The sequence below is a fragment of the Apteryx mantelli genome, chromosome 13 (genome assembly GCF_036417845.1).
Source record: "Apteryx mantelli isolate bAptMan1 chromosome 13, bAptMan1.hap1, whole genome shotgun sequence".
NCBI classification, from domain to species: Eukaryota; Metazoa; Chordata; class Aves; order Apterygiformes; family Apterygidae; genus Apteryx; species Apteryx mantelli.
Window position 1 is genome coordinate 7,727,015 of NC_089990.1, and position 18,696 is coordinate 7,745,710.

Below are 18,696 nucleotides of genomic sequence, written 5' to 3' on the forward strand. Positions count from 1 at the left end.
TTTGTTCTCTCCTCCTCCCACCCCCTTTGTTTCACAATCTGCTCCTTCTTTGTCTTCTCCACCCTCCTGCCTCAGGATGCCACTGCCACAAGGACTCTGAGTCTGAGGCAGCAGTGAATGCCCCTGGTTGTGGGGCCTGGATGGGAGCAGTGTTGGTGTCTTGCTGGACAAGACATGCAGGCTCAGCTGGCATGTGTGGGGCTGAGCTGTGGGCTCCAGAGCTGGGGTCTACCTGGGGGAGGACAGTGGTGATGTGGGGTGGCACTGTACAGTTCCCCATGGGCAGTGGCCCTGTTCCTGCACACAGAACTAGTTTCTGCTGCCTCTCTGATGCAACATGCTCCTAGTACTGACTTTTTATACAAATTTATTCATGTCAAGTTAATATTCTACTGCCAAAACAGTTTCCAGGAAGAGTGCCACATTGCTGGGTGGAAGGAGAGGCAAATTGTAGGGTACAGATTACGATCTGTTGGGGTGGTTTGTGCACTGAATGTCTGTTACTGTGTCTTTTGAGCGTGGGGCCCTCTGCTTTTAATAAAGGCTTTCCGCCAGCCCTGGCTCCGTCAGGAATCTGACATCAGCACCCGGCCGGCTGGTGGGGGCTGACCCCCAGGCGATGAGGGAGCGGGTTCAAGTTGCATATGGGAAAAGATGAGGGTGAAGCTGCTGCGTGAGGCTTACGTGCCGTTGCCTTGCCGGTCCTTGCCCTCTGGCAGCTCTCGCTGGTGTGGAAGCACTCGGCCATGGTCTGTCCTCATGTCAGGCACCCTGCTCCCCCCTGCAGGGCTGGGGACTCTCTCCTGTGCCAGGTTGCACAGAGGTGCTCCAGCATCTCCTGATGCTCCCGGCTGTTCAGCAGTGGGGACCCCTGTCTGGTCCTGTCCTCCCCTGCCTGAGACTGGCTCCCCTTCCCCCAGAAGTCCTTGGCACCCTGGTCCTCCTCTACAGTGGGCGACTAGAAAAGCAGAAAGGAATTTGTCTGTTCTCTAAGGCTGGGCTGGCGGGAGGGTCCCCCTGGCCATGCTGCCTCACTCGCAGGTGTCCCCGCTCTGCGCCCTCTGGGCTGCCTCCTGCTGGCTCAACAAGTAGGTGTCGATGAAGTCAAAGAGCTCCTCAGGGGTGACGGGCAAGATGTAGCGCTCGCGGTCGGTGCCTGCTTTGTCCAGCAGCACCATGTTGAAGTGGGAGCGGGTGAGGTGCAGGAACTGCCTGGGGATGCAGAGGGAAGCCATCTGGTGAGGAGCGAGGGCCACGGGGCCCCCCCGGTTCAGGGTGCAGCACGCCTACCCCAGGACCCCCACAGCTGTGCTCAGGCCTTCCTGAGCGTGGTGGACTTGCACCTCTTCCTCAGGTTTCTGTGCTGCCAGGATGCTTTGGGGCCTCCAGATTCAGGCTCTGGGCCCCAAGCTTTACCAGGGGTGTCCTAACATCGCATGGGCCCCTCCAGTACAGCAAGGAAGGGGGGTCCTGAGAGCTGGGCTGCCGGCGAACCCAGGTGTGAGCCTTGTACCTCACTAGCCCCTGAGATTGCACTGCAGGAGTCACCCCAACAGCCCACCGTGGTCCCCCTGCCCCAGTTCTCCCGAAAGCGTTGCCCTGGCTCTCCAGGACAGGCTGGTCCTGCTGCTCTGGTCCAAAGGGCTGCAGGCACCCTGCGGCCAGCCTGCTCCATCCCCCCTCCCAGTACCTGAGCTCCTCGATGATGCCAGTGGAGAGCTGGTGCTCCCGGATGCGGCCCACCTCGCGCGGGGGCTGCCCCACCAGCTCGATGATGGTGACGTGACGCAGGTCCAGCCCGCACGTGGCTTGCTGCAGACGGAGATGGGGGTGGTGAGAGGGTGCTGGTGGGGGGTGAGAAAGAGGGTGGCGGGAGGGCCTCACCTGCAGCATGGAGATCTGCATCTTGTAGTAGCGGTTAGCGGGGTCAGGGGCTGAGATGAGGAGCAGCCGGCGTTTCTCGTAGAACTGATCCAAGAGGCTGGCGGCCGAGTTCACGTCCGTGTTGATCTGCATGGCTGGGGCGAGAGGCGAGCGCGTGAGCGCGAGGAGAGATCCCGTCTCGCTCCCCGTTGCCCCTCTGCCTCTTGCCCCCTGCGCCCCTCTCCCAGGCACCATCTCCCTGGGGCACGGGGCACCTCCACGGGCAGCTCCTCCCCTGTCCCAAGCCGCTTACGTGCACAAGTGGGCTGCGAGCCTGTCCACTGCTGGCTGGACTGGCAGACCCGCAGGGGGGTGCCCTGGCGCTCGTAGCCCCCGTCGCACAGGTACTCGCAGGTGGCCCCGTAGTTGTTGCCCGCAGAGGTGCAGGAGACGTAGCCGTGCTGCGGCGGCTTCAGGACGGGGCAGCGCCGCACTGCGAAGCGGGAGGCCGGGTGAGGGCGGGCGGCCGAGCGGGCTGGGGGCCGCAGGGCACGGAGCCCGGTGCGGGGAGCAGGAGGGAGCCGGCGGCCCCAGGGAGCCTGCTTCACCTTGGACGCGGATGCTGAACTTGCAGCTGGCTCGGTTGTACGCCTGGTCGTGGGCGGTGTAGCGGATCACATGCTCTCCTTCGGCGAACTCGGAGCCCGGCTCGGGGCCCCGCAGCGTCACCCTGCGCCCACGGACAGGTTCCTCGGTCAGGGCCCCGGGAGGGGTGCTCAGCCATCGCCCGGCACGGCCCCCGCCCCGGCCGGAGGGGCCGCGGTGCGGCCGCGCTCACCGCTTGATGATGCCGTCGGCAGAGTCCTTCACGCGCGGAGGGTCCCAGTACACCGTGGCGGTCAGCTTGCCGGGCTCCGCTATCCGCTCGCGGGAGTCCGGGCAGCGGATCTTGGGCGGCTCAATATCTGCCCCCAGAAGGGAAAAATAAGCTCAGGGAACCTGTGTGTGCCGGGGCCGTCCTACAAGAGTGGGGCCGCCGGGGATAAACGCCGGGCAGAGGACGCCGCGGGTGCAATCCCAGCACCGAGCAGCTAGGCTTGGCCCCGGTCCCGGAGCCGGGCACCCAGCACCCACCTGAGCTCTGGGGACAACAGCGCCTTGGGGAGAAGCAGGGACGAGGGCCCCTGGGCCCAGAGGAGTGGGAAGCCGGGGTCGGCAGGGGTGACGCTCTCCGGGATGGAGATGAGCGCTTGGACCGGCGGCAGCAGGGCCGGGAGGACGGTAGGGAGAGAATTTACCTACACAGATTGGCTCGCTCCCGCTCCAGCGCCCGTCCTCCATGCATGTCCGGCTCCGGTCACCCTCCAGCTGGTAGCCGGGCAGGCAGGTGTAGTCGCAGCGGGAATCCATCTGCACGCCGGCCGAGCACGCGTAGGAGCCCCGCAGCACCGCCGGCAGCACGTGGCATCGGATTTCTGGGCCGGAGAGAGCAAAGAGGGGAGGGAAGCGGCCGGGGGTGGCCGCCCCGCCAGGGCGGCGGGCAGAGCGCCCGGCCCGGCGGCACCGCGGGGATGCCGGCAGCCCCGACCGCCAGCAGGCACTCACGGCGGCAGTAGGCTATCCCGGACCAGTGGCGGCTGGGCAGGCACTGCACGGCGCTGCGCCCCACCAGCCGGTAGCCGCGGGCGCAGCTCAGCTCGCAGCGCGTGCCCAGGCTGCTGCGGTAGGTGCTGCCCCGGGGCGAGTAGCAGGTCGCCTCTCCGCGGTGGATGTTGAGCGTGGCGCACCACTGGGGCACTGCGGGGGGGGAGACGGGCGGTGAGCAGGGGACCCGGCCTTGCCGTGCCTCAGTTTCCCCGCGAGGCGGGCTCGGGATGCCGGTACCTCGGCGGTAGTCCAGGGCGGGCTCGGGGGGGGCCTCTTCCACGTACACTTCGTTGGTGTGGCTCTCGGCGGAGTAGTAGCCGGACCCTGGGCAGGAGGAGAGGAGAGGAGAGGAGAGGGGTTGCGTTGGGTTTGGCGACGGTGCCCGTGGCCGGGCGGCGATGCCTCCCCGCGGAACGGCGCGCTCCGGCCCCGAGGTGTCCCAGACGGGCTCAGCTGGAGCCACAGGGCCCACGCTGCGCGGAGCAGCCCCCGGCCCCATCGGAGGGGGAGCGCGGCCGGCAAGAGCCCAGTTTTGTGACCCTCCGGCATCCACAAAACGCCGAGCCCGGCTTCCCTGCGGGAAGGTAACGGGCCAGGGGCCGACGCTGGGGAGGAAGCGCGGAGAGGGCCGGCGCCGCTCCCCCACAGCCCCTCGGCTCGTCGGGGCCGGCCGCGACATTCCCCAGCGCTGAGCTCACGCTTCCGCTGGATTTCCGCCGGCTCCGGCCCCCCTCCTCGCCGCCCCTGCTGCGCGGGGGAGCCCACCCGAGCGTGCTCCCCGCTCCAGCCCCACGGCCTTGCGTGGCACTTTTCCTTTAGCCTGGAAAAGGGGTGCTGGGCACAGCGGGAACCCCGCTGCTGCTGCGCAGCCCGGCCCGGCAGGACCCACCTCCTCTTCCCCCCGCTCCTGCTTTTGGAAAGGGGGGTATATACGAGCTGAGGCCGATCCAACCAGCAGCCCCTCCGTCATGTGGAGGAAACTTCATTACAAATCTTTCCTACACGAACTTTGCACAGAGCGACTCCCCACCGCTTCCCACAAACTGCATTAAGTCACCCACTCGTTTCCACAAAGCCTTTTATCCTGCCATCCTTCCCACGCCGTCCGGCGCCAAAGAAAGAGAGCTGCCTCCAGGGAGCGGAGCGGCCCGCGGCAAGCACAGGGCTGGCACCGGCCGGACACTGGCACCGGGGTGGCCCGGCAGTGGGGAGGCGCCGGGGGCCGTGGCCGGGAAGCAGGGCTGCTGCAGCCCATCGGCTCTGCCCGGCAGCCCCGGGGTGGCTGCTTTCCCGGGGGGCTGCCGAGCCGAGCCGAGCCGAGCTGGGGACGCAGACGTGCTCCTTCGCTGGGGATGTGCCCCTTTGCCGCAGACATGCTGTTGAATTGCACGTGTTCCCTTTCCATTGCAAACGGCGCCTTTTCACTCTCAGCTGGCGCCAGCTCCCAGCCCCGGCTGAACTGGGCAGGCAGCGTGGCTGGAGACAGCAATACCTGGCAGCACAGCAAGGAAAGGAGAAAGGAGCAGGGAAGGGAGAACCACCCTGCAAAGAGCAGGGAAAGAGCTTTCACCTGAGGTGATCCAGGGAGCCGGATCCCTCCGCAGCGCTGCGGCCGGCTGGCTGAGCCGGTGCGCGGTGGCTGGGATGCCGCAGGGAAGGGACAGGTTTCCCCAGCAGCAGCCAAGAGCCTTGCCTGGGCTGTCCAGCCACGGGTGGGTTTGGGTCTGAGCGCTCCGAGCAGCCGTCCAGGCAAACATCTGCCGGCCAATGGCTCCAGTGGGAGCGGGGAGGCAATGGAAAAGTTTAGGCTCCGCAAGCAGGGCCATGACGGAGAGGTTAGTTATTTACTCATCCCTGGATGCTTCCCAGCCCCACGGCTGCATCTCCTCTCCTCCCCAGCGCAGGCACTGATGCTCTCCCCAGCATCGCTGCACCCGGGCATCCGTCCTTCCTCCCCGACGCTTGCCGTCCCGAATCGGGACCCTCGCAGGCAGCCAGCCCGGGGAGCTGCCGGCCCGCGAGCCTCGCTGTGCCCGCGCTCCCGCGCGCCGCAGCGCTCACCTTCATGCCACGTGGATGACACCAGCCGGGTGAGGAAGACCAGCAGGACGGGGGCCGCCTCCTGCGCCATGCCGGGGGCAGCGGGCCGGGGGCCGCGGGGCAGCCGAGCGCCCGCCGCGAGCGCCGAGACGGGCTTTCAGCAGGACCGGCCCCGCTGTCGCCTCGTCGCCGCTCAGACGTGCTGCGCTGCTGCTTGGCTGCGCTGGCCGCGCTGAGCAAACCTCCTTTCCCCCGTGCTGCCTATCCCAAACATTCAAAAGGCATGAGTCAGGCCCTTCGAAGCGACGGGATTGTCAAAAATAACTTACACGATTGCTTATTTTTCAATATACCTTCTGCTTCTTTTTGAGGCTTTAAGGGGTTGTCAGATCTTTCTTCGCAACCAGGAGAGCCAGACGCCTCTTTTTAAGCAAGAAACAGTAGAAGAGCCTCTACCGCCCCTGCCAGACTCCTGGAATGGGAGCTCTGGAGACGAGAGCCTGAGGACAAAACCACAGGAATCAGGACCCCTTCTTTCCACCGGTCGAGGGCTGGCGAACGCAGCACTAGCCCAGGCTGAAACAAGAAAGGAGAAACGTTGCTGCAAACTCCGCAGCTGGAAATGAGTCCCAAGGCAAACAATTCCAGCCCGGGCCCCTTTTCCAGCTGAAATCCAGCCCCTGTCAGGCAGAGGTAATAAACTCCATTTATTAGCATCCCGGAGCCCAGTTCTCCGCTGCCCTGTGTCTTACGCAGTGGAGCAGTAGGTGGAAAAGGAGCTGGATCCGTCCAGCAGTTTTTACGCAGATATAAAGGACTGCACAAAGGGAAGGGCAGCGGGGATCGGAGCGCAGCGCGAGCAGGTACAGCCGGGCAAGGAGCAGCGCCCGTCTGAATGCGCTAATTATGTGGCGGCCAGGCTGGGTAAACCCGCTAATTAATAACGCAGCTGTCCAGAGCAAGAGAGGTCTGTTTTTTTCAGGTCTCCCTGCGGGGTTTGTTTGCTGTCTGGGCTCCGGCAGCCAGCACGCACCTCCCGGCCACTGCCGGGGAAGAAGACGCGTGGACAGACGGGCTCGGGACGAGAGCCGGGCACCTGCAGCAGCCCTGGGGTCTGTCTGTCCGTCCGTCCTGCCAGGCAGCTGCCCCTCAGCACAGCACGGCACGGCACGGCACGGCACGGAGCGGCACCCCGACAAGCCGTGCTGGCACTGCCCTGTCCGTGGAGTGGCGACCCGCCGGGGCCTTGGTCCCCCCGCGCCCTCCTGGGGGCCCCGGGGCTGGGGCTGGCCGGGGCAGCCCTTACCTGCGGCACCGCGAGCCCCTGCTCCCCGCTCCGGCCACGCCGCCGCCAGCGGTTCGCTCCCGCGCCGCTGCAGCGCGCTAACGCTGCCCAGATGTGCGCAGCAGCGCCTGCCAGCATCCCCTTAAAGCTGTACTGCTGGCGGCGGGGTGCGGGGCAGCGCGGGGCACGCGGGGGGCAGCGCGGGGGGCAGCGGGGGCCCTGCGGGCGTTGGGCAAGGCCGCTCTGCCTGGGGCGTCTGCGGGCAGAGATGCGGGTCCTGCCGGGGTGGGATCAGGGCCAGGACTGGGACCGCGTCGCCCACCCATCAGGGCAGGAGGGGACCGGGCAGGAGGGGGGGCAGGATGGGGACATGGGGCAGGGCTGGGGGGGACGTGGGGGCAGCACAGGGGTGACACGGGGCAGGGCTGGTACATGGGGCAGGATAAGGTGACATGGGGAAGGACAGGGGGGACATGGGGCAGGGCTGGGGGGACATGGGGCAGGATAAGGTGATATGGGGCAGGACAGGCTGGGACATGGGGCAGGACAAGCTGGGACGTGGGCCTCGATGGAGGGACGTGGGGCAGGACAGGCTGGTAGGACGTGGGGGCAGCATGGGGCAGGACAGGGAGGACACAGGGCAGGATGGGAGGACATGGGGCAGGGCTGGAGGGACATGGGGCAGGATGGGGGGACATGGGGCAGGATGGAGATGACATGGGGCAGGGCTGGAGGGACATGGGGCAGGATGGGGGGACACGGGGCAGGATGGAGGTGACATGGGGCAGGGCTGGGGACACATGGGGCAGGATGGGGGGGACAGGGGGCAGGATGTAGGTGACAGGGGGCAGGGCTGGGGGAACACGGCGCGGGGCCGGGAAGGCCCAAGACGCCCCACGGCGGAGCAGCGCCACGCCTTCGGCACCGCTCGGGCATTTCCGCGATCCTTCGACAATCTCCGGCGCCACTCGGCAGCGTCCGGCGGCGGGGCGGGGCCTCCCGGCGGGGAGGGGCGGGGCCTCTCCGGCGGGGCGGAGCGGGGCGGGCGGGGGCGGTGTTGCTCCTTCCTGCCGAAGCGGGGCGGAGCGAGCTCTGCTGGGCGGGGTCTCGCGGGCGGGGCGGGGCGGGGCCTCCTGCCGGGGCGGGGCGGGGCGGGGCGGGGCGGGGCTCGGCAGGCCCGGCCCGGCTCGGCGCGGCGCGGCAGGACACGGCCCGGCGCGGCCCGGCCATGGCGTCCCCGTCGCGGCGGCTGCAGACGAAGCCGGTGATCACCTGCCTCAAGAGCGTCCTGCTCACCTACAGCCTCGTCTTCTGGGTGAGCCGCCGCCGCGCGCCGGCCCCCCGCGGCCGGTTCCGACCGGCCCGGGCCGCCCCCGCCCCTCCCCCCAGGCGGCCCCCCGCCGGCGGCGGCGGCTGCGGCCGTGTCGCGCCGCGCCCTGTCGCGACAGGCGCGTGCCGCGGGCCACGGCGCCTCTGCCCTCCCCGCAGGTCTCGGGCATCGTGCTGCTGGCCGTGGGCGTCTGGGGCCGGGTGAGCCTCGCCGTGTACTTCTCGCTGCTCGACGAGAAGGCCACCAACGTGCCCTTCGTGCTGGTGGGCGCCGGCACCGTCGTCGTCCTCCTGGGCACCTTCGGCTGCTTCGCCACCTGCCGCGGCAGCACCTGGATGCTCAAGCTGGTAGGTGGCCCCAGCGGGCGGCGGGGCGCTCGGCCCCCGCGCTGGGCTGGCGGGGCGCTCGCCTCACCCCGGCCCTCTCTGCCCGCAGTACGCCATGCTCCTGTCCCTCATCTTCCTCATCGTCCTGGTGGCTGCGATCGTCGGCTTCGTCTTCAGGCATGAGGTGAGCGCGAGGGGAGCCGCTGCCTTCCCCGCCGTGCGGGGGTGCCCGGCCCCCAGGCTTGCCTGGGCCTCCCTCGCGGGGCAGCCTGTGCGCTTTGTTCTCATCTGCTGTCTCTAATCGCTCGGTGACTGTCTGCTGCAGAGCAGATTTTCCTCCTGTTTATGCTGGCTTGACCCAAGTATGGTCACAGATGTCACTGGAGGGACAGAGATGCCATTGGGAGCAGTGTTGGGTTTGCTCTTTAACTCTGAACATGGTTACAACTGCAGAAGGAGCAGCTCGGTCCCATTAAGGGATAAGCTGGACACAAGAGGGACGGGCGGCTGGGCACGGCCATGGCAAGGTGTCTAGCCTGCGGGAAGGAGGCATTCCTCCAGCCCTGCCATCCTGCATGGGTTAGTGCCTTTTTGCCAGAACAAATAAAACAACCCCAATCTCTAATTTCTGGCTTTGATCCCTCTCCTGAAACAAAACTAGAAACATTCCTTCACTTCTGTTTTCTGTAAATAAAGCTCCTGCAAGGGTTTCTGTGCCGTGGAGCAACCTGCTTATGGGGAAAGTTGGCACCATTTAGGTCCTTGTTATTACACACAGCATCCTTGACACCGCAGTGCGTACGAGCCTGCCTTTTAATACAGCATTTAATTGTCCAGGTTACTGGGAGAATATCTGCAGGCCGCAGCTGGAGTCATTCCTGCCGTCACCGAGAGGTGACTAACGCGGGGCTGTGCTGTTGTGGGGCCGTGGCTCCCGTGAGCTGTGGTTCCTGAAGTGCAGGTGTGCGCAAGAGGAGGAAGGCCCTGCTGTGTGGTCGTCTTCTCGCAGCTGCAAAAACCTGTCTCTTGCAGATTAAGGCAAACTTTGAGACCAACCTTAACCTGGCTTTGAAGAATTACAACACAACAGTGGATCAGCACAGTGATGCAGTCGACACCATCCAGAGAACAGTGAGTGCCTGTATCTGGCTTCTGACTCCTGGTGGGTAGACACGCTTGTATCGTCCAGACACGTTGTTCAACGCCCAGTGCAATACTGGCTGGGCTATTCCTTTCTGTCACGGTACTGGCTGTTCTTTTGTACCACAGGGTATTTATCACAGGGTGCTAGTGATGAGCATGTTGGGTCCTCCTGCTGTTCCCCAAAGCTGTGTCTGTTTAGCAGCTTTCCCTTCCCTTACTGCCTGCAGGAGAGACAAGTGGGAACACGTGGAAAGCATCTCTTCTGAGTTATGAGCCTGCGTGCACTGCCAGGGGGTTCTCTGGTGGGACCGCCAAGTGTTTGGCAGTGTGTGGAGCAGAGGCATCTGTTGTCCCTGTGTTTGGAGGGTTGTCCCAGCAAGGGTCACAGTGTGTTTGAGTTTGGGAGGGATGCCATTTTAGGGAAGAGATGTTAGGTAGGAGAATGAGATTAGGGGCAGTTTCTAGATGGCTCCCAGGATGCGGAGAGATGAGGGCACTGGGGAGCTGCAGGAGTGGCTGTAGGACTGGCAGTTGAGTGCCCTGGCATGACCATGCCTTTCCCCTCTTGCAATCCTCTCCAGCTCCACTGCTGTGGGGTCCAGAACTACACGGACTGGGGGAAGACCGAATACTTTGCCCAGAGGGGAATCCCTCAGAGCTGCTGCAAGAGCCAGGACGACTGCCCAGAGGGGGATCTGAAGGACCTGAACAAAGCCAAGCTGAAAGTGTTTGTGGATGTAAGTGAAGCTCAGAAAAATCTCCCTGCAAGTCCTGGAGGTGTGGAGGGGAGAGATGGAGGGGTAGAGAAGGGTTTGGCCTTCACCAGGGAGCCTTAAAAGGAGAACTGCTTTCGAGGTACAGACACCCCATGACCTAGGGTTCGCTCTGGGGAGTGAGGGGGAAGGATGTATAGGAGCTGGCCTAACCCCATTTTTGAAATTCCCCCTAGTCCTGCACCCTCAACATCAGGGAGCAGTGTGACACAAGCATTTGCACTCAGGGGTGTGTTTCGGGGAGCAGGTGAACGAGGAGGTGCTTTTCTGATAAAGTTTATTTCGGTAGTGCTGACATCTCTCAACTGCTGTGCAAAGTCCTGAGCCAGGGGTGAGAACGGGTGACTTCATCCAGCAGGGATCGTTGGGTCATGTGCGCAGGGGGGTTATGCGAGGGACGCTCCTCTGATGAGTCACTATGTTTAACCAAATGCTCGTGTTGAGAAAACCCCAAGGACACCGCTCCCTTTGATAACTGGCTGGGCTGAAAGGCCGATTAGCACAGTGCTGATACTGAAATGACTCTGCCCAGGTCAGACAGTCTGGCAGGGAGCCAGGAAGCCTGGACTTCTTGCTTGGTCTTCTGCTCTGGAGCCGTTTCCCCTGTAGCTGTGTGTGCTTTGGGGAAGTGCTGCGTTTTGCTTGTGGGGCAGTGATGAGCGCTGGACTTGCATGCTAACTTTCCCTCCCCTGCAGGGTTGTTTTTTCCTCGTGACATCAACAATGGAGTCAAAAATGAGCGTTGTGGCTGGAATTTCCTTTGGCATTGCGTGCTTCCAGGTAAAATCTCCCTTGCTGTCTGGCACAGTAGGGCTGAGTGAAGCTAGCAGGTCTCCAGAGGTATTTTAATTTTTGTGCAAGGTCTGTTATGTTTACAAAAGGCACGGCCTGTTTCAGCCAGGGAGGATCAGCTGTTTTGCAGATTCCCTTTGTGCTTAACCTCACCACTGTGCAGTCTTCTGTCTTTGAACCAGAGACTGAAGTACCAGCTCTGTTTCCATGAGCTCAGGTTATTTGAGAAGACCTCCTTCCTGAAACAACTGACTTTAAGAAAAGCCAAAGCAGGCAAACAGAGCCTGTGTTGTGCTGGGTGAACGCTTTGCGTTTGTTGTTGGCAGGGATCAAGCTAGTGCCCTTGCTTTTCCTACCCACCAATATTCCCTTTTATCAGGGAAATGTTTTGGGATCACTTTTTTGCATGGCTGGGTCCCCCAGAGCACCCACATGGTATCACTTATGCTAGTGACTCTGACAGGCAGGACCTCACGCTGGATATGCCACCTTAACCTGCTATTGCTTCTTCCCCCTCCGGCTCCTCAGCCTCTAGTTTACTTTATCCTGTAGGACACTTCCTGCATGGGCTTCCAGCAACAATGCAGTTAGTGTCCTGTAATCTGACAGGCTTTATCCCAGCAGGAAACGAGAGGCCTCTGCCCCTGAGCTCCTTGCTAAATTGGGCTTTGTGCATGGTGAATGCCGTGGTCTGGATTTCCCGAGGAGCTGTGCACAGTGGGGGCTGAGCACTTGGGAAAACCGGAACTGATGTGTCACAGTGGGAGCTGCATGATGCACAACTGGGCCTTATTTAGCTGGTTTCTGAAAACTTACTCAGCTCTAGGTGCTGAGCACTTGCTGAGCAAGCTTAGCAGGCTCTAACTTTGGAGGAACTTGAATTCACTGTTTACTGAATGCAGCGCCCAGAAGCTGTGGTGTGACCCGTGAGGCACTGCCCCCCCGGGGATCAACAGGTAACAGCACTAGCACAAGGAGGGGACAATGAGGAATCTCGCCAAGATATTTGTACCGTAGTGAGTGTGTCACTGTGCGTTTCCTGTAACGGATGCAGTAAACTGTGGGAGAGGCTGGAGCCAGCAGGCCTTTGCTGCAGTTTGTGCTAGGAAATGTCTTGAATTCTGGCTCAGAGAGGGCCTGAGAGCTGGAGCTGTTCTTTTTTGCCCAGCTGCTTTCTTGTTTCTTCTCCTTTGCTGATCTGTGCAGGCTGTGCTTTGCTCACCATGACGTCCCAGTCTATGCTCTGTGTGGGGTCACTGGGACGTGACTGAAACGCAAATGGTGAGCTGCGTGCCTCCAGCAGGTCTGGCCGCCTAATTATCTCAGCTAATGTTAGGTTTGGGAATTGTAACCATTTCCTGGTTTTTATCACTCTTTCAGCAAGCGTTGCTGTGTCGTGCAGCCAGCAGGGACCAATCATGTAAATGTGCCTTTAACTTTACTTGTGTAGGTCAAACTCCCTGTGTGTGTGTGTCTGCTGTATCAGACCCTGAACGTCTGCATAGGTGCTGGGAGGCCGTGTTGTGATAACAGCAGCATGTCCTTCAGATGTTGGTGTGTTGCTGATGTGAAAACACCAGCTTTGCTTCCCCACTGTCCTTGCAACAGCGAGAGGTGGTTGCTGTTCTCTAGTGATTGTGTAATTGGCTGTGACACTCCTGATACCTGTTTAATCTCTGAAATTACCATAAAACAGTAGATGCTTCATAAAGCAGAATGTAACAGGATGGGATGTGGAGCATCTCTTGCAAGAAGCTTGTTTGGCTTATGCCTGCTGGGATCTTCCACTGCAGTCTCACTTGCTCTGAAATGGGGCACAGCAGCCTGCGTTGTGGTTTGTAAATCCCACTATCCATGTTTGACTTTTATAAAACTGAGACCTAAGTGCCTGTTGTTCTAGAGCAAATTGTCAGGCTTTTGTCCTAAAATGCCTTGTCCTGTTTTGGGGTGTCTTGAATGTGGTTTTTCCCTTTTCAGCTGGTTGGCATCTTCCTTGCTTGCTGCCTGTCCCGATACATCACAAACAATCAGTACGAGATGGTGTAGCTGGCCCCAGCACACTGTGGTGTGACCAAGGTACGTCTGTCCAGTGACATAAACTGTGGGTGTGCCTGTGTTTATGTGCTGAGTTTACTGCCGATCTGCTGCAGGCTTCTCTTGGCTTTGCACACAACTCCTAAAAGAGTATTTAGGCTGTGCAGTACTCTCTTTTTGTAGGGAGAGAGAGTGAGGGGGAAATGACCCTTTCTAGATCAAGGAGAGAGCAGGCTGTTCGTGCAGGTCAGCAGACTTGCTCATGCTGCCTTTTATTTGATTTACCTGCTCTTTTGTCCTACTAATCCTGAGCCTCCACCTCGTGCTGCAGTGGGCTCTCCCTGGCTGCCACTGTGGTCCCCTCCTGCAGCGTGGCTCTTCCCGGTGAGATGCAGCGTGAGCTGATCATGCCCCGCTCCCCGAAGCTCTCTTTGCATCCCTGACCGCTGCTGTTTGTCCGCTGCCTGATTCCTGTTGGGGGCCTTCAGTGCAGAGACTGGTGCCAAATGCTGATGGGTGTGTGTCATGGAGGAAGAGGGCACCTGCAAAATCATGTCTGCTGCATAATTTTAAGCTGTGTGTACATCCAGGCCTCCAGTGTGGAAGCCTTGTTTGTTAACGCTTTGTCTTCTGAATTGCAGGGAATTCCTTCTGCTCTCCTGTGTCTGGGGAAAGCGTAGCCATCTCCAATTTTCCTCTGGACGCTGCTTCGTGAAATCATGCTTTGAATTGACTGATCTTCTTCTCAACTGGCTCATAGAAACGAGTGCAACAGCTGTTCTGTTGCGCTTGGGGACTTGTCCTAACACTACTCTGCTGTACCACTGAGTGGGATAATTAGTGTAGCTGAGGTGGTTACAGTAACTGCGTTCCTCCGGGCTCTGCAGTCCCCGGCTCTTTCCTCAGCTGTGCACTGAAGTGCCGTGTTGAAGCAGACACTGCTGTCGTTCATACTCAGACCTTGCTAGCTTCCTTGGAAGGTGGCCTCACAGGACTCTCCTGTACAGGACTTCTTCTTATCTGGTGCCTCCACTGGGAAAGCAGTGCTTTCTCTCATCTCTGACCTCTGCTCTCGGCCCTTGAAATCCCATTGCAGGTCAGGCTCGCTCACGGGATGTGGTTGCTCTTGAGATGGGGCTGTTGCCCCATTAAAACTATCCTGCCTACCTGAAACTCTTTGTTCAGCAAGGTCTCAGCTTGTTCCCAGGTTTTCTCTCATCCCCATGCTGGGTTTTATATACTTTTTTTATAGTTGTACTTTTTTAAGGAGTCTTGTTCCTCTCTTAATCAGGCTGTAGTGGTTCTTTGTAAGCTGTAGCAAGGTTTGGTGGTGTAGCTCCTGGTGCCTTTACCCTGGTAGGTGTCCTTGCACCGACCGAGTCAGCTGTGACTTGATTGTCAGTATTATGTGCTGCTTTAACTCGTTTTGTGTGTTGAGTAGAACCCTTTTGTTCTGAGACACAATAAATATTAAGATATTTTACTCTATGAAACTGCCTTGGCTTCTCTTCTAATCTGAAAATTCCTCTGCTGAAATAGCTGCAAGCAGCAGCAAAAACCTATCTGCAAGGTAATCCATTCTCCCCAAGCCAGCCAGTAATCTCTGGACCACTGCAGCTCATGTTTCTCAAATGCTCACTGGTGCACTTGTGCTTACAAATAACTTCTGTAGTTGAATACTCATCAGAAACTGGTGTGTAACACTGCTGAAGCAGAAGGCCTGAAGCCTTCTGGATAAATGTAGAGACCAGAGTTCAGCCCTCCTGTAAACGTGTACATCCTCTGCTGTCCCTGCTGCTTTGTGCTGTGGCAGACAAAGCTTGCTTGGAGCAAAGTGCACTACAGCACTGTTGGAGGTGTCTGTGTACAGGTCCTCTTCCTGGGACGAGAAACGGGGATTTAAGCTTTGTGTTTATTTGGTACTGTCTTCCTTTGGGCAAATCCATCAGCAAATGGCATTTCTGAGCTAGGAACTGCTGCACTGAACATAGACCTTAAAAGCGATAGAGTAAAACACTCCCTCCTCTGAACTTGAAGGATTTTTAGATCTCAAGCACCAAACTTGCAATGACTGTTGGGGCAAAGTTTGGAGCAGCCTGCCAGCTGCCAGGGCTGCATTTCTGTGTTCCTGGGGAGGAGGCATACTTCAAAGGAGCAGTTAAGCCATGAGGATGAGCGGTGGCCTTTCATCATCATTAGCCCTCTGGCAAATACTGGTCCTGTGCTGGGTGAACTGCCCCAGTGAAACTGTGATGTGGTGCAGCAAATGAATAGCAATGGGGCAGTGATGCTTCCTCAGCTTCGCTGCTGACGGAGAAACCTAAAGGAGAACACCCTGAAAGGCTTAGGTCACATTTAACCTCGGTGAATAAATCAAACTGTTGTCAGCTCCTGGCTGACTCTCTAAAAGCCTCCTGGATTTGGAAGGAGAGGCAGAGTACGTCAGAGCGTTGAAATAGCACTGGAGAGAGATCAGCCGATTGCAATTAATGGATGGGCAGAGACTGGGCAGAAACGCATGAGAATGCAGGGCTGCGTTCAGATAAACCCATCCCTATCGCAGTGCCTGCGCAGAAGCGAGCAGACCTGAAATCCTCCCTCTTTGGCTGGCTTGTGCTGCCCAGGGAGGCCCGTGTGTGCAGGTCTTGTTTGGGCTGCCTGTAAATTAGCTGTGCTCTTGCAGGCCTTTTCTGCCAGGCTCCTCCGAGCTCTCTCCAGCCTCTGGCAGGTTTGGTGGCTGTCACTCTGCTCTCGCCTTGGCTGTTGACCAAGACCACAGTTGCCAGGCTGCTGCTTTGCAGCTTCCCTGGGCTGAGCGAGTGGTTCCTGGGCTAGTCCCCAGTTTCTAGGCCAAATCATCACTGGTGGTGACTTTGGTGCCAGGTTCGGCAGAGGGGCTGGAGGCTGAGCTGCCTTTACCCTGCCGGGGCAGCGCCTACCCCAGGGTACCCTGCTGTGGCAGGTACACCAGCATGGGCACGCGTGCAAAACACCTCTCTGCTAAATTCTGGTGCTTTACAGAAATGCCTTTGACAGATAGACTTCTTGAGTAAATTAACCCCTAAGCCTCTTCCTGCCCCATGTCCTCATGGTGGCCAGTGGGTGCGGAGCGATGCTTACCCTGGGCATGCAGCGAGCAGCAGCCCGAGGACCCTGCGCCTGCTACCGAGGGGTGCGTGTCTGTGCCGAAGGTGTGCCGGAAAGCCTTCCTCAGCCAGGTGAAATGAGGCCCCTCCGTGTGCCAGCACGTAGCGTTTGCTTGTCGTGCCATCTTCCTGAGCAAAATTAAAGTAAATAAATCCTCAAAGGGGATGCCCTTAGCCGCTGTGCCCCTGCCTCTGCGGGCACGCTCCCTCTCCAGCGCGGCGCCGGAGCGGCGTTCAAGCGGATGCACAGATCCGGCTGGGCAGAGCTGCGGGGCCAGGCCTCTGCCAGCAGAGGGTAGCACACGGAGCCCAGATATTTCAGAGCTGCTGCAGCAAAAATCCAGCATTGACTTCTTCCCTTTGGTGCTCTGGGGAGCAAGGAGGCTTGTCCCTGGGGCTGGATGGCAACGGGCACTGCAGTGATGAGAGAACAGAGATTTTTTTCCTATTAAAATGCAGTTGGTACTTCAGCAGACACCTGGTTTTAATTTGGAGATACGGGCTGAGGAAAGTGCATCAGCGTGCGCTGGGGAGGACGCTGGCAGCAGCGCTGGGGGCAGCCTTCCTGCAGAGCGTCTCCAGGCGCTCTCTGCGGGGACGGCATCTCCCTGGGCAGCGGGACACCGGGGCGCGGGGAAGGCTGCGTCGTTTCCCTGCGTCACCCCGTCAGCGGGTGGCAAAGCCGGGCTCAACGCCAGCCTCGGCGATGGGGCGCCGCGTGACCGCGGGCGCTGTGCTGTCTCAGGGGAGCCGATCTGCGCGGGGTCCCGGGGCTGGCGGGTGCTACGGATGCCCTAGGTCTCCCGTGTTGTGCAGTGGGGCATGACGGAGGGCTGAGCTCGGCAGAGGTAAGGCACAGTGACCCGTCTCCCTCAGCCCCCCCGGGCAGGGACGGGAGCATCGCGCTGGGTTATTAATGCGAGCGTGCCAACCAGGCGGTTTAACATCGCTGATCCCCTTTCAGCCTGTGGCAGGGGTGATTGCTGGATGTCGTTAGCCTGCTCGATGCTCTGTTTAACTCCTCGAGGGTTGCTTTCCTGGGGATTTGGAGCACCGAGTTGTTCACATTTAGTTTCCTTTGATGGAAGTGCTCATCTGGTACCAGCACAAAACCTAATAAATAGAATTTGGAGAGAGGGATAAAGGGATTTAGTTTCAGGTATAAAAGGATACACATGTTCCCCAATGTTAGGAACATAATCCAAACAAAGACAGCCTAGATAGGCTTCTTCGGTGTGCCTGATGGTGGGAGCTGATGCAGCAGCTCTGTGTCCAGCCTAGCTCTAGACCTTGCACTAAGCTTCAGGGCAGATTGTCTTCTGGAGCTGCATAACCCGATGCAGGCTGGCGCAGGAGGAGCAGCTTGCAAGAGCGCAGCGATTGCAGGAGGTGGCTTGTACAGCGGGGCTGAGACCTGCTCTGGTCATCACGTGGTTGTGCTGTTGGTGCCAGGCATCCATGGGGAAGAGCAGGCTGCCATGGGGGATGAAGGCAGGCCCGGCCAGGGCCACAGCTCCCAGCTTGGGTTCCTCTCGCGGTGGGACGGGCAACGAAGTGCCCTCAGATGGGTGAGAGGCTGGTGAGCTGGCTGGATGCAGGGAGTCAATACGTGAGCGCGGCCAGGCTTGCACCGGGGCTTTGGTTTCCCGTAACAGTTCTGGCCTGTTAGTTCTCATGTGTCTCGTGCCGTGTTAGGAAGTCCCCCTCTCGGCAGCGGTTATCTCAGGGAGAACTTGAAAAAAATGCCTGGCTGTCCCCGAGACTGGTTCATGTCCCTTGGGATCAGCTGTGCAGGGAGTCCTGCTGCAGAGGAGCTCTTGGCTGCTCCCAGCGTTTCAAGCACGTTGTCAGAACGGCTGTGAACAGCGTTTGAAGGAATCGCTGTTAAAACATGTGCTGCCCGTCCTCACAGGAGCCGCGGCGTGGCAAGGTGGCCGGGGAGGTCCCGGGGACGCTGTGCTCCCCGAGGTGGCACGAGGACGGTGGCAGTGAGCGCAGACCTGGCTCTGCCGCTCCTGTCTGCAGGCCCGGAGGTCTGCAGAAGCAGCAGAGGGTGCCCGGAGGCTTGTTTGAGGTGTCCGAATGGCCTTTCCGAGGTTTCCACCCCGGAGGGCCGTGTGAGCGTTACCCAGCCCTGCCTGCGGCCGAGGCACTGTGTCCTCAGCCCCTGCGCTATCCTTCGTACGCAAGGCGGAGCAGGCTCGTCTGTCCGCGTGTTTTTACAACATGTAGTTCTCCTTAGGTAAAGAAATTACACGAGCAGTTTTGAGTCCTGGCCCGTGCCGAGGAAACGTTTCGTTCCCTGATGAGCCGGGCC

General features: G+C 60.0%; 2 protein-coding genes and 1 long non-coding RNA gene across 4 annotated transcripts; 2 read left to right on the forward strand and 1 right to left on the reverse strand.

The window, feature by feature from the left end:
* Positions 1 to 350: 350 nt before the first annotated feature.
* Positions 351 to 5,647, reverse strand: SRPX2 (sushi repeat containing protein X-linked 2). Of its 2 annotated transcripts, none has more exons than XM_067304109.1 (10): positions 5,572 to 5,647; positions 3,748 to 3,834; positions 3,469 to 3,660; positions 3,162 to 3,338; positions 2,702 to 2,828; positions 2,472 to 2,593; positions 2,177 to 2,356; positions 1,885 to 2,018; positions 1,691 to 1,812; positions 351 to 1,212 (listed from the first exon to the last, which is right to left on the reverse strand). In XM_067304109.1, exons 1-10 carry the CDS (start codon positions 5,639 to 5,641, stop codon positions 1,032 to 1,034), a joined length of 1,392 nt encoding a protein of 463 aa, XP_067160210.1. In that variant the 5' UTR covers positions 5,642 to 5,647; the 3' UTR covers positions 351 to 1,031. The 2 variants fall into 2 exon arrangements, with proteins under 2 accessions (XP_067160210.1, XP_067160209.1); XM_067304108.1 differs by lacking the exon at positions 5,572 to 5,647 and adding an exon at positions 5,081 to 5,415.
* LOC136993271 (uncharacterized) lies at positions 3,288 to 6,846 on the forward strand. The gene is made up of 3 exons (XR_010885521.1): positions 3,288 to 3,586; positions 5,410 to 6,243; positions 6,533 to 6,846. It is a non-coding gene; the product is annotated as an uncharacterized lncRNA (long non-coding RNA).
* A 1,159-nt stretch (positions 6,847 to 8,005) lies between these two features.
* On the forward strand, positions 8,006 to 14,726 carry TSPAN6 (tetraspanin 6). The gene is made up of 8 exons (XM_067304124.1): positions 8,006 to 8,150; positions 8,324 to 8,512; positions 8,601 to 8,675; positions 9,524 to 9,622; positions 10,216 to 10,371; positions 11,104 to 11,187; positions 13,177 to 13,275; positions 13,875 to 14,726. Exons 1-7 carry the CDS (start codon positions 8,064 to 8,066, stop codon positions 13,243 to 13,245), a joined length of 759 nt encoding a protein of 252 aa, XP_067160225.1. The 5' UTR covers positions 8,006 to 8,063; the 3' UTR covers positions 13,246 to 13,275; positions 13,875 to 14,726.
* The last annotated feature ends 3,970 nt before the right edge of the window (positions 14,727 to 18,696 follow it).